The following is a 12,589-nucleotide window of genomic DNA, read 5'->3' on the forward strand; positions in this document are numbered from 1 at the left end:
CCCTAAACCCTAAACCCTAAACCCTAAACCCTAAACCCTAAACCCTAAACCCTAAACCCTAAACCCTAAACCCTAAACCCTAAACCCTAAACCCTAAACCCTAAACCCTAAACCCTAAACCCTAAACCCTAAACCCTAAACCCTAAACGACATTGACAGCCCACCTTTCTCGAGATGCGCTTCGCCTTCCCGCTGCAGAGCTTGGCAAACTTTTCCTTGGCATCAACCGAATGGTCTTCAGGACCACAAAAGCAATGCCAGATGGTTATATTCGTGTATAATGACCCCACGCTGTTTGTTCCCCTCCCTTTCTTGTATCTAGAATAAACGCGGAACTCTGTGGCGGCGTCGCACTGCACGCCGCGTCGGAAATCTAGCAACCTCTCCGCCGGGATCACGGCGTGCAGCCAATTACTCGCGCTTTTCTCGTAAGGCCACTGAACATCACATTGCCAAACGATATCTCGATGTGAGAACAATCCCGCAGGCGGTGTCGATACGAAAAACTTCGGCGGATCGCGCTTGGAAGCTCGCACCTTGAAAGCTCGCATGCTCCTGGCGTACTTGGTTTTGTTCGCTCGCGGGCCTTGGCCACTGACAGAGCGAGTATCGTCCACGTAAAATGTCAGCCAGAACCCGTGACATCGCGTAACACACAGCTCAGAGTCCTTTCCGACGGTTGGAAACGAAAACACCGTCTCGTACTCGTCGACGGGGACGATTCCGAGCGCGTCATCGCCAACCTGGGAGGGCACCGTCACCCCTTCCCCGGCATCTTCCGGCTGCATATATCACGTCGCGGCCGGGTTTGACGAGTCGTCGCGACTCTCACGTCGCAGCGACGGCGTCCCGCGCCGCGTTGGCGCCGTCCCCCCCCCGCCGTCGTCGCGCGGGGAGGCGACGTCTGCCGCGATGGCGACGCAGGGAGCTCGGCGTCTCGGCACAGTCCCTGTTGGCGAGTTATGACTGGTCAACGATTTATTGAGTCATGAACGGTCACTGAAACCCTACTGATGTTGCTCTGAACGAGTCAAAATCCCATGGCATGTGATGAGAGATAAGCACATGAATGAAGCCAATCCCGTATTATAGTGGTTCTAACGCCTATGTCTATACTACACGACCTAGACCTACATATAGACTTAGCGTGTATGAGTCAGCATCGGACAAGCTCGCGCGGCAACCATCGCGACTCATAAACCCAAGGTTTCTCATAGATTATCTAACATTAGCACCAGTGTAATGCGGGATTGGGTTCATCTCATGAGTCATTATCCCTCATACTCGTAATCGACATCACTTATCGACGCACTTAGACGGTGCGAGCTTCGCCTGTAGATTCTGATGTCACTCGTCACAGCAGCCCAGAAAATGTGCGCAACTCGAAAATATATTGCCGCTGCTAAGATTTTCACCGTCGTGAGCGCGTTGCTGGTGGTGCGAGAGTACGCACGAGCTGCTCAAAGCGATCGACGGGTTCGAGTCGACTCTCAAACGTTCACAAACCAAGTCACGGATAGTAGACGCTTCGATCTGTCAACGTGGGCGAGAGAGCTGCTGCGCGACGTCGGTCCGAAAGCAAACTCTGATGGTATACGTGTGGGCTTGAGATACATGCAGGCTGAAGATAAACCGTTTTGGATGACCGTGCCTTATAAAATTCCACTTGCGGCCCACGATATAAATGAGCACGTATGGGACGCGGGTTCATTTTATGTAGACACTGAAGCCGAATGCGCGCGCAAAATCATGTCGACATTCTGCAACCCCGCCGTCCTCGTCTTGGACGTAGGTGCCAATTCTGGTTATTTCTCTCTGCTCGCCGCCGCCTCCGGCTGCAGAGCGTTCGCGTTTGAGCCTGTTAAAGACCACGTGTACTTCATCGAACTATCGGCCGCTTTAAATGGATTCCGTGATAGGCTACAAGTGTTCAACAAGATTGTTTCAAACACTAAAAATGTTATATTCAATGGCTGGAACGCTGCCTCGAGTGACATGTCGTTTGTTGCAAACGCTGAAGAGCATAACAAAGAAAAGGCCGGACTGGCGCAGTCGAGCATGAAGCAGGCCTCTGCAGATGATGCCGTCGCCATAGACGAAGTCGTGAAAGAAGACGTGCTATACATGAAGGTCGACGTTGAAGGCTTCGAACCGAGTGTGTTCGCATCTGCACAGAATTTGATCAAGGATTACACAGTGCGCTATATTCTCTTTGAGATGACATATTACTTGTACAAGTGGACAGATGCCGATTACTTGATGATACTAGAGTCTCTTGACGGATACGGATACCGCTTGTACCACATCGAAGCCAACCATCCAATAAAAAATCCTCAGCAGACGCTTCCGAGAGGAGGATCCCGTTTGAAAGCGTGGTTTGATAAACTTAAGGCCACATGTGATACCCATGCTACGCATTTTTGTCAAGCAAATATATTTGCCGTTCACGCACAAGCAACCTGGCCAGTCTGAGTCCAGAAGCCGGTCAAGAGCGCTTCCTTCATGGCGCTCACGCGCGCTACCACAGACTCGTCGGCGACAGCGACCCAAAGCTGATAGAGATAGCGAGTGCTACAAACATCGCGTATCCCGATTAACTACTTTGAAACCAACTCATTTGAAGTGTTTTTGTCGTGCGTTCCTTATGCGGCAGGACTTAGAGGTGCGAATACTTGTGGATCCAAATGGGTAGATAAGGTAAAACCAGATGGTTCCCTTAAGTCTAGATTGGTAGTACAAGGATTCACCCAAGTTTGGTTGAAGGACTACCACGACACATTTAGTGCTTTTGCTTCCATGACCACGTTTAGAATATTCATCAACGTTACGGCATCTTAAGATGGGACATCTTCACGAAAGATGTTTCCCAAGCTTAGACTTAGCTTAGAATTTAAGAGGAACTTTTCAGGTCCAGCAGAAATTCACGAGTGTTCTAATCACTTCAACGTGATGTGAAGTCATATATCTTCAGAGTACATACAAGATTCCAGCAACCAGAGGTTGAATGAAGGTAATGTGAAGAGTGATGCGCTGCACACATTTCAAGAGTATCTCGAGAAGGTCGAAAGTGAGGAAACCCAACCTTTCAAAGGGATTGGTACGTCTTCAGACTAGAGAAAGCTATAGCTCCTTGTAATCGACATCACTTATCGACGCACTAGGCCCGATTGATCACAATTTATCAGGTATATCTCGCAGAATCTGTCATTTATTATCAGGTGGAGGCAGCCAGATCACGCTGGTACACTGGTACCGAAAAAGCCTTCAGCAGGTGCTGCGGGCCTCTAGCCGGCGTTGCATTGTCGCCCATCCTACCGCGTTGCACTGGTCGCTGTGAGCCGTCCGTGCGCGCGCCCACAGGTGTGCCGGTGGAATAACACCGATACCTTACCGACACACGTGCTCATCGATGTCGTCGCACGTAAAGAGCTTTTATTAAGACGAGTCGGCTGATTCTGCAACTCGCGGAACGAAACGTTTCGCGCACGAACGAGGGCTTTTTCGTCGCGAATTTCTCATCGCGCGGAATGAAACGCGGAGGCGTTCGGAACAAGCTGTGCTCAACCAATCGGCGAGTTGATCGTTGCAATAAGGCATGGACGCTCGCGCTGGTACCTTTCGCAACCACCTCAATTCTGCTTCTTTTGCTTCACGCGTCGCGGCGAGGTATACAAAGTCATTGGAACGACGCAACAGTGCCGGCGTTTCCGATGACTACGAATGGCGAAAACACAATGTCTGCTTTGCCTCACACATTGCACACCCTGACGTTACCGAACGATTCGTCGTTCGCGTTAAAAATCACCACGCGACTCAACCCGACGTGGACGGTGAAGACGTACGACGCGTACGGCGGAGCCGAGTATATGGAAACGAACTGCAAAAAATATTCACGCGCGTACAGAGCACTAAAACCACTCGCGTTCAAAGCTGATTTATTGCGGTACTGCATTCTGTACACCGAAGGCGGCGCTTGGATGGACGACGACATTTTACTGGTGAAGTCTCTCGACGAATTGACCCACGATATGCGCCACGACGCGTTGTTCGTGTACGACAGACGCGTGTACAAACTCGCGGGCGGGCCGAAACAAGTGTGGAACGCGTTCATGGTGGCGGTTCCCGGGTTGGACGTTTTCGCGCGCGCGATGGAGAAGATCGCCGCGAACGTCGCCGACCGACGACACTTTTATCATTCGTTGTACTACACCGGGCCCGCGTTGCTCTACGAAAGCATCGCGGATGGAGATTCGATCGAGTTTCGTTGGCGCGTGCAACATAGAGACGCGCTGAGCGCGGCGAGTCGACGCGTCGCGGACGTGCGCACGGACGAGGAGGTGTTGTTGCACTTTAAGCTGCCTCGAGCGACGAAGCACTACAGCGAAATGTCGCGGGGAGGGGACATTTACGCGTCGTGAAGAAGTCGGCGGAAACGATTTGGCGCGATCGATCGTACGTAGATTCTAGCTCAACGTGTAGTGATGTAGTCTCGAAATCGCATCATAGTGTATCATTCTCGTCACGTGCGTAATCACTCACCTCACTTCTCTTTCCCCAGTATTCGTCGTTCGTTTCACGCTTCGCCTCGCTTCGAACGGCTCCGTCCTCGCACGATCGAAGCGCGCGCGAGAAATCAGCGCGTTGTTGCTTTTCGCGGCGTGTTTGACCCTGTTCACACGGTATCGCCGCGCCAAACTCGCGCGTGCTCGGGTCGAAGAACAGCACTCGTCCGTACAACCGAAGCCGACGCGTTCGACGGCGCCGATCGCAAAAGACGTCGACGCCGCCTTCGATCGCGCGATCAACGCGATCAACGCCGATAAGCTCAAGCGCTACGCGCTTTTCGACACCGTCTCGCGCGGAGGCACGCAGAAGGCCGATGGTTGGTACCAAGACAACGTGGAGCCCGCCGTGACGTGCGCGCGCGAAGAGCGCGCCGGTCCAGCTGGCGAGGGTGGGAAGGGGTTGTGCGACCCGAACCGTCTGCGCGCGCAGGGTGCGGACTGTTTGATATATAGCGTCGGAAGTTTCGATGACTTTAGTTTCGAAGAAGCGATCACGCGGGACGTGTCGAGCGCGCGCGAAATACACGCGTTCGATCACACGGTGTCGAACCCGCGAAACAAACCGTGTGGTGTCCACTTTCATCCATTGGGATTAGGAGGCGCGCGCGAACCCGATGGGAGCGATTTGAAAGGTTTAGCCGACATCGTCGTCGCGCTCGGTCACAAAGGAAGGACGATAGACGTATTAAAAATTGACTGCGAAGGCTGCGAATGGAGCACTTACGGCAGCTGGTTCGACGCCGACGTGCGCGTCGATGAAATGCTCGTGGAAATACACGCGGGCACGATTGACTCGAACTTGAACGAAATACATCAATCGTGGCTCTCTCTGATCGTCGGCGAACAACTTTTCGGCCGCGGCGCGCTCGACCCTTCGCGCGAGCCGGTGGCGAAACGTTTCTTACGACGCCTTTACGACGAAAACTTTTACATTTTCCACAAAGAGCCGAATATCAAGTATTCACGATTGCACAAAATGTGCGTCGAATTCGCACTCATTCGCTTCGATGGTGGTATTGAGGGTGTGGAAAATTCCCCAAACTCGTAGTAGGTGACAGACACTCTTGTAAATCACTGGGCACGTCCTTTCGAGTCAGCGCTCAACTCTTCGATGACGAAACCAGCGCCACCAGCTCGACGTTCCATCGAGTCTTTCGACGCAAATGCTCGCCTGTCCTCCGTACCCGCCGCCAGTGGGAAAAAAGTACCGCGCGTTCGCCAGATAGACGAAATCGTCATCCGGGAGCGCGCTCAGCCGCTGCACGATGTCGTGGCCGCGTCGCGTGAGAAGCTCGACCACCTTGATCGTGTACCATTCGCTCCCTTTGCTATCGCTAAAATGATTCCTATGCACGGCTGAACCGACGACCATGACGGACAATCGCCTCTCGCAAAGGTGGTTATGACTGACAGACACAAGACGCTTAATTAGTTTCAAGCACTATGCCACTTTGAGCCGATGCAACCGCTCTCAGCCTACCCGAAGAAATCCTTTCCACGGTTCTCGCATTCAACGAAACCAATTTGATAGTGTTTGTCAACCAAGTGGCGCTGCCTCGCCGTGTTGCGCCAGTTATTCCGGCGAATCCATTTTTGATACTCTATTTCGTCGCTTTTCAACGCGAAGAAATACCGGCGGTGTCGCGCGCTCGATCCACGCGACGCGCGCGAGCACGTAGTCTCGGCTTCATTTCTGTCAAAGAAAAAGTCGTGCGTTCGTAAAGGACGATTTCTTAGAACTAGCGCATCTCGAAACGAGCCGTACGAAAACGCTACGCGAGCGGCGCAGTTAAACTCCACCAAGTCAGAAATCAAGTCCCGTCCAAGTCTCATGGTGACGTTTGGAAGTACCGCGGCGAGCTGTTGAAAAAACATACACGTTGGATTGTTCAAGTCTTCGCAGAAAACTCGCACTTGTAATGCCGATTCCGAAGCGTAACTCTGCACGCTCGCGTAGTACGACGTCGGAAAAGGTCCGTACGTCGTGTGCTTTGACGGCTCTTTCGCAACGAAATGACCCGTCCAACGACTGTAGGAGCCGCTGACGATGTCTCCCGCGCGCACGTGCACCGCGAGCACATCATCGCCGACACTCTCGCAGGCACGACCAAACGCGTGCGTCACGTTCGTTTCAAAGTAACGCGAGATAGCATTGGTTACGACAGACCCGTCTGGTATAGACATTCGGTCGTCTGCAAAACCGTTCTGTTGACGAAGCGCATCTTTCGATTTGAGGTACGTATCGTACCAGCGACGCCCGCTCAGTTTCTGACACTTCTTCGCAGCACGCTTATTCCGCACACCATCGATCTGTTTGTTTGCGAAAAACGTATTTTCTGATCTCCATCCCGGTAGTATGTCGTCGAGTATGCGCACGTGACAACCGCGGACCAGCGCGTCCTCGAGCATCATCGCAAATATCCGTACCCTATTGCCGAGCCGACCGTACCATCGCTTAACTGAAACGATATCTGTGTCGTCGTACCTATCGCTCGATGGCTTCATTGGCGTGAAAACCATTCGCTCGTGATCAGTCTTCGGCTTTGAATCGACGTTTTTGTCGACGCCGGGGCGCGCCGAGCCGTTGCTCCCTCTAGCGATAGGACCATAAAACCAGTCGCGCAGCCATCGTCGCGCTCCGGGATGCGCTATGTTTTCGAATACATCGCCGTCTGCGGAAAACATACTTTGAAACGTCTTGGCTGTGAACGAAATCGCGCCCACGCGTTCGCCCATTTTGACATCCGGCCGTCGAGGACAGACGAGATTCCCCTCCTCGTCAATTGAAAGTTCCAAGTTTTCAACCGTCGGATGCATGAAGTTGGAACAAAAGAAACCAAAGTTATGACTCGACAAAAGTTTGTGCAGCAACACATCGCTCGATAACATTTCTTCCTCGAGCATCTGTCCGTAATACGTTTGTAAATCGTATTTCGGTGGCGTCCTCGCGCTGGACGTAATCCTCCTCCGTTCAAAGTCTCTGACCTTTGCTATTGTTTCGCGATCGAGCGACCAGAGATCTCCGAGTGCGTCGAATTCCGGTCGAACCGAAGAGTGCGCGGAATGAAAACATGCTCTTATTCCCTCGCAGTGCGCGCCTCTTTGGTAACCCACGACCCACGACGAGCTTTGCCTGAACGTCTGTCCCAAGTCTACGAAGACGAGAGTGTCGAGATCGATCCATATCACCCTCGCACCGAACACCGTCATTAAATGTTCTACAGCATCAAGTTTCGCTCGTGAAAGCGCCGCCCACGGCCCGACGTTCGTGTAAGCGTTTGGCGGAAAAGACTGCGAGTCGCACGCGTGCGTGATTACGTCAACCTCTGTGCCAAACGTGGTCTTGAGCGGAATCACGCCCGGCGTGTCCGTGTACACGTGTAAACACGGCGGTTTCCTTGCTTGCGATCTCGCCAACGACGAGTACATGAGCCGCAAAGCTATCTTCGTGCTTTCCACGCTCCATCTTTTGCCAGCGTTCCGCGCAAAGGCAAACGTAGCGAAGCGAATCGATTCCGGTTCGTCGGCTATCGACGCTTCAAGCCGACCTCCGATGCACGGTTCGACGACCACTCGCGACTTTTTACGTTGGAGTGCAACATCATCGCTTTCTCGGGCGCGCTCGCGCGTGCGCTCTCTGCACAGCCAGCACGCGCACAGCGCGACGAGTACTATCGGAAGCGCTCGTCGTCGCGCGCGCCGCTGCGTTCGATGCGCGGGCAGAGTCGCCCGCGCATCGCACGCGAACATCACGCGACGTGCGCGCCGCGTCCCCGCGGACGCGGTCGCTCGTAATGCGGAGCGTCACGCGAAACAGAGCCGTCGCGGTCCGTTTTAGAGGAGGGTGTCGGCGAGGCGCGCGTCTCGCTCGGTGCGTCGATCCGGGTGCGCGGTGAAGATGATCTCGCGCGCGTCGTGCGTAGCGGACGCGGAGAACGTCCCCACGCCTTGTGACGGCGGTTATCCCCCTTCGGCGCCCCAAACGCCCTCTACACACCCATGGCACCTTCGAGGGAGAGCCTAACGTCCAAACCGACGTGGAAACTTTAGCCCCAGAACCGCGCGCGCGCGAGCGTCGTTCGCGCGCCGAGCGCGGCACCGATCGTCGCGCGCTGTGCGACGAGGGATTACGACGCCGACGACGCGGGTGCGCGAGCGCGACGCGCGAAGAAGGAGAACGCGTCGAAACGCGAATGGCGGCGATTCTCGCGGACGAGGATGCGGACGGTGCCCACGGGCGCGGGCGTCGTCGGGACGACGCGCGCGGAAGGGGCACGCACGGCGTGGAGCTCGGCGAGCAGGTACGTGTCGCCGTTCATGACGTATTGGTCGCTGATATTCGCGATCGCCGACGCTAACTGTCTCGGCGGCGACGCCACGGGGGCGACGTCGGCGGGAGCGCGTCGTCGAGCGTGCCGATCGCGAACTGGGACGTGAGCGCGGTGGATGACACGCGCGATTTGTTTCAGTACAAGAGTACCTTGAACGGAGATATCAGGAACTGCAACGTTGGCGCGGTGAAGAACGCGCATTCCATGTTCTACCGGGACATCTCGCGCTTGGACGTCCGTGCGGTGAGAGATGTGCAACAAACGTTCTACTCAGCGTCGGCCTGGGAAGCTCTGACGCATTGACGCACCTCGAGGTGTCTATGAAGAACGCCGCCAGAGTACGATCTCCAGGCGTATTTCAGTCTGATGCTCGAAAATGGTGTACTTGCCGAGAACGCTTTGCTTCACAACTTTCTACCGGACCTCAATTTTGGTTTCACGTGTTCAAACTTTGAGCACCCAACGTCGACTAATATGGAAATTTCTGTCGATAGCGCTGACGATCAAGATGTTCGCGCTTGGTTCGCGCGATGGTTTTACTCGCCGCTCTGAAAGAATTCGGCAGTAGTTGTCGCTAGATCGTAATATTTAATACTATACCATACCTAAGGCTAGCTCATTCAGACGATGGGAAACGCCCTTGACGACGCGCTCGTACGTAAATTCTTGCATCAACGCGCGAGCATTTGCTGTGATATCACGCAACTTCGTTAGCGATTCGCCATCGGTGTTCGCCACAATCTTCGTTTTTTCCACTAAATCGTGCAAATCTCCAGATATTCCGATGTAGTGTACTCCATCTACCAGCTTGTCGCTGTAATAGTGCTTGAAATTTGACTTGACGAGGAACAGGACGCTCCCGCTTTCCATGCGCCAACGGTTTCCCCACGCGTCGACGTTTCCATCGATTTCGAGGATACCTTTGTGCGTGATCCAATGCTGTTCCGATACGTGCGGGCTAATGCGTACATTTGTTTGTCCTTTACACGATTGTACCCTTCGCGTGATCTCGACGTCGAGCCAAGGAACATTTATGGATGATTGCACCGCTCGCACGCGCGGAAGTTCAACGCACGCGGTAACCCTTTCGTTCACGTCGACGCGAGCGGGTTCTTCTATTTCGCATTTTGTTGACATACCAGACGTCGAGCCTCTCCAGAATACGTCGGATTTGCGTTCATCAAACGGAATCTCACGTTCACGCAGATTCCGAAGCAACGGTTTGAACCCGTCGCGCTTGATGAAGTGGAAGTTTGGCGCGAGCACGACTGATTCGTCGGTGAAACAATCCACATTGATAGAATGCGCCAGAATGAAAGTGTTCAAGGATTTCAATTCCCGTTTCAGCTCCCTCGGCATAGAGGCATCGTCGTCAATCACCCAAAGGAGTCGTAGAGCCACGTCGCTTCGTTCTCCTTGGTTCTGTCGCCGTTCCACAGCGACGTCTCGGAGAAACCGCAGGGCACTTTTAAAGTAGCTACGATTCAGCGGTTCACGCCTGCGTGCGACGAAGGTGTACGACGACGGCGAAGTCGCCTCCGGATGAATGGTGAAACACGCGACGTCTTTACCCAAGCCAAATGAACTGAACTTCAGCATTCGTTCCCTCACGTCGCCGCAGCAGTTCCGACAGTGCGTCCAAGCATCTTCTCGCATCCACATCTCGCTCAAATACTTCACCGAGCGCTCGCATCCGCGTGTTATGAACTGCAAAGACAATACAAACTTCAACAACCAAAAAGCCAACAGCACGCGCAAACCGAGCCGACGTGCGGAGGTTTTCATGGCTGCGGTGGACATGTCGAAAAGCTCATAATCACTGCGATTTACCCGAGTCTATGTGTATGAGCGTGCCGTTGTAAATCGAACGCGTCGCGGAGTGGAACGAGTATGCGAACGAGCGAAAGGCGCCCTCGTTTGCGCAGAAATTTCAAAATCGAGAGGCACGCCGCACTTGTTGACACGTGGTGTACTCTAAGACGAGTGGTGCTCACGATAACTCGATGCGCTCTACTATGAAACTTTAACTTTGGATGCGCATTAAAGCTGCTGCGCGGATATGGCGTCGCGTGAAACAACGGAACGGGCGTTGATAGCACTTCGGTATACGTGAGATTCCACACCCTAGAGCGAGATATCGACGTCAAGGACAGTGCGATGCCGGTGAAACGCCGTGAGCGAACACGAATGATGCGTGCGTTTTTCCTCTCATCAGCGCTCTTCTACGGGTCTACTCAGCTCAGATCTCAAAGGTACGTGACGTCACAGAGAACTAATTCGAGTTGCTTCACGACGCCCGACTACGACGAGTATTGCGTGTTAGAAGATGTATGCGTCACACGTGGTGGACTTTTGGTCTCGACAGCGCTTACGACGCTCAAATCGGACGGGCATGAAATCAGTAGACTTTCCAACTTACCCACGGTGGATATGTCAAAGTTTCACCAGCTACCACTGAGGGCGTACGTGGACGTAAAAGTCGACCCGGTGATTTTCACGCACGCTCTCAATAAGAACCACACGTCGAATCTGTTCGTGATCGCTCCAGACGACAAACGCGGCGCAAATCCCTTTCATTTCGCGCAATCTGCCATGTTCTTTTTTCACAGCGCTCTCAGGACGCTAGAGAATTCGGATAGCTCTTCTGTCGTGATAATTTTTAGACAGCGGCCGCCCGCTCAAAGTTGGATTGATAGTTTGACTCAGCAGATCTTTGGCGACGTCAGGGTCGTTTATGGTGACGAGTTGACATCGCCTATTTGTGCCAGAAGAGTTGTCGTCGCTGGAACTATGATAGGTTTACTTCAAGGCCCATATGACGCTCAATTATTTCGAGACCGAGTGTATGGCAATCTCAAAATCAACCCGAAACGAATAAACAGAGCGGATTTGCGAGTGACACTGATTGATAGAAAGAAGAGACGTGTCACTAACGTAGGCGAATTACAAGAAATATTGGATGAGCGTCGACTTTGGTACAAAACTGTTCGGCTCGATACGCTTTCTTTCAAGGAGCAAGTGTCCCTCATGTCAGAAACAGACTTGCTCATTTCATCGCATGGCGCCGATCTTACGAACGTTATATTCATGCAACGAGAAAGCGCAGTCATTGAGCTCTTTCCTTCGACGGTTTGGTACTATGAGCTCTACGCAAAAATCGCACGGAACGCCGGATTGTTCCACACGTACGCTCTCGGCGATCAAACGCACGCCGTTACGAAGACCATTGCGGAGTGCTTTGAAAGTGCCTGTCTGACCGAACTGAAACGCGACTTTATGATACCGCCTGAACGTTTTCGTACTTCTCTCGATCACGCGCTCAGTCTCCTTGGAGTCGCCAACGCAGTCTAGTAGATTGATCCGCTTCGAGTTGCGGCATTAGACACGACGTTCAGTGGCGGTCCAAAAGTCCCAACGCGCGTTCGTGCAATCATCAAAGTACGAGAAGCACGGGTGAGGAGGAAACGTGATCGAGGAAGCTAAGCCGCTGTAAGTACTATTCGATCCAACAATACACGATGCTTGAGATAGAACATAAAGCTCAGCAAAAGTATCCATATTCCCTTTTCGCATACTCCGCTTGAAGACGCTCCAACTTCTGTCGATGTGAAAAACATTGGTACTGTGCACAGTGCGCACGCCTCGAGCCGACACCAAAGCTGAACTTTTTAGTTCGTCACTATCAGAAAATAA

At 53.1% G+C, this 12,589-nt stretch overlaps 7 protein-coding genes across 7 annotated transcripts; 4 read left to right on the top strand and 3 right to left on the bottom strand.

Annotated features, from left to right (window-relative positions):
- Positions 1-128: 128 nt before the first annotated feature.
- OSTLU_28418 (hypothetical protein) lies at positions 129-788 on the bottom strand (the record flags this gene model as incomplete). Its single annotated transcript, XM_001422276.1, has 1 exon — positions 129-788. One exon carries the CDS (start codon positions 786-788, stop codon positions 129-131), a length of 660 nt encoding a protein of 219 aa, XP_001422313.1.
- Positions 789-1,344: 556 nt separating this feature from the next.
- OSTLU_28419 (expressed methyltransferase-like protein) lies at positions 1,345-2,873 on the top strand (the record flags this gene model as incomplete). The annotated part of the gene is made up of 1 exon (XM_001422242.1): positions 1,345-2,873. The coding sequence occupies one exon, from the start codon at positions 1,345-1,347 to the stop codon at positions 2,470-2,472; it is 1,128 nt and encodes a 375-aa protein (XP_001422279.1). The 3' UTR covers positions 2,473-2,873.
- A 284-nt stretch (positions 2,874-3,157) lies between these two features.
- Positions 3,158-4,479, top strand: OSTLU_28420 (hypothetical protein). The gene has a single exon (XM_001422243.1). It carries the CDS (start codon positions 3,528-3,530, stop codon positions 4,416-4,418), a length of 891 nt encoding a protein of 296 aa, XP_001422280.1. The 5' UTR covers positions 3,158-3,527; the 3' UTR covers positions 4,419-4,479.
- A 162-nt stretch (positions 4,480-4,641) lies between these two features.
- OSTLU_93976 (hypothetical protein) lies at positions 4,642-5,613 on the top strand (the record flags this gene model as incomplete). The annotated part of the gene is made up of 1 exon (XM_001422244.1): positions 4,642-5,613. A coding segment is annotated over one exon (972 nt), but the record flags the coding sequence as incomplete, so codon positions are not given.
- A 428-nt stretch (positions 5,614-6,041) lies between these two features.
- On the bottom strand, positions 6,042-8,315 carry OSTLU_18782 (predicted protein; the record flags this gene model as incomplete). The annotated part of the gene is made up of 1 exon (XM_001422277.1): positions 6,042-8,315. The coding sequence occupies one exon, from the start codon at positions 8,313-8,315 to the stop codon at positions 6,042-6,044; it is 2,274 nt and encodes a 757-aa protein (XP_001422314.1).
- A 1,175-nt stretch (positions 8,316-9,490) lies between these two features.
- OSTLU_18783 (predicted protein) lies at positions 9,491-10,681 on the bottom strand (the record flags this gene model as incomplete). Its single annotated transcript, XM_001422278.1, has 1 exon — positions 9,491-10,681. The coding sequence occupies one exon, from the start codon at positions 10,679-10,681 to the stop codon at positions 9,491-9,493; it is 1,191 nt and encodes a 396-aa protein (XP_001422315.1).
- A 645-nt stretch (positions 10,682-11,326) lies between these two features.
- On the top strand, positions 11,327-12,537 carry OSTLU_28422 (predicted protein; the record flags this gene model as incomplete). The annotated part of the gene is made up of 1 exon (XM_001422245.1): positions 11,327-12,537. One exon carries the CDS (start codon positions 11,327-11,329, stop codon positions 12,245-12,247), a length of 921 nt encoding a protein of 306 aa, XP_001422282.1. The 3' UTR covers positions 12,248-12,537.
- Positions 12,538-12,589: the final 52 nt, after the last annotated feature.

The sequence above is a fragment of the Ostreococcus lucimarinus genome, chromosome 18 (genome assembly GCF_000092065.1).
Source record: "Ostreococcus lucimarinus CCE9901 chromosome 18, complete sequence".
Classification (NCBI taxonomy): domain Eukaryota; kingdom Viridiplantae; phylum Chlorophyta; class Mamiellophyceae; order Mamiellales; family Bathycoccaceae; genus Ostreococcus; species Ostreococcus sp. 'lucimarinus'.

Bases quoted from the DNA above. Each gene is read 5' to 3' on its own strand.
- OSTLU_28420 (XM_001422243.1), top strand. From the start codon at position 3,528: ATGAAACGCGGAGGCGTTCGGAACAAGCTGTGCTCAACCAATCGGCGA.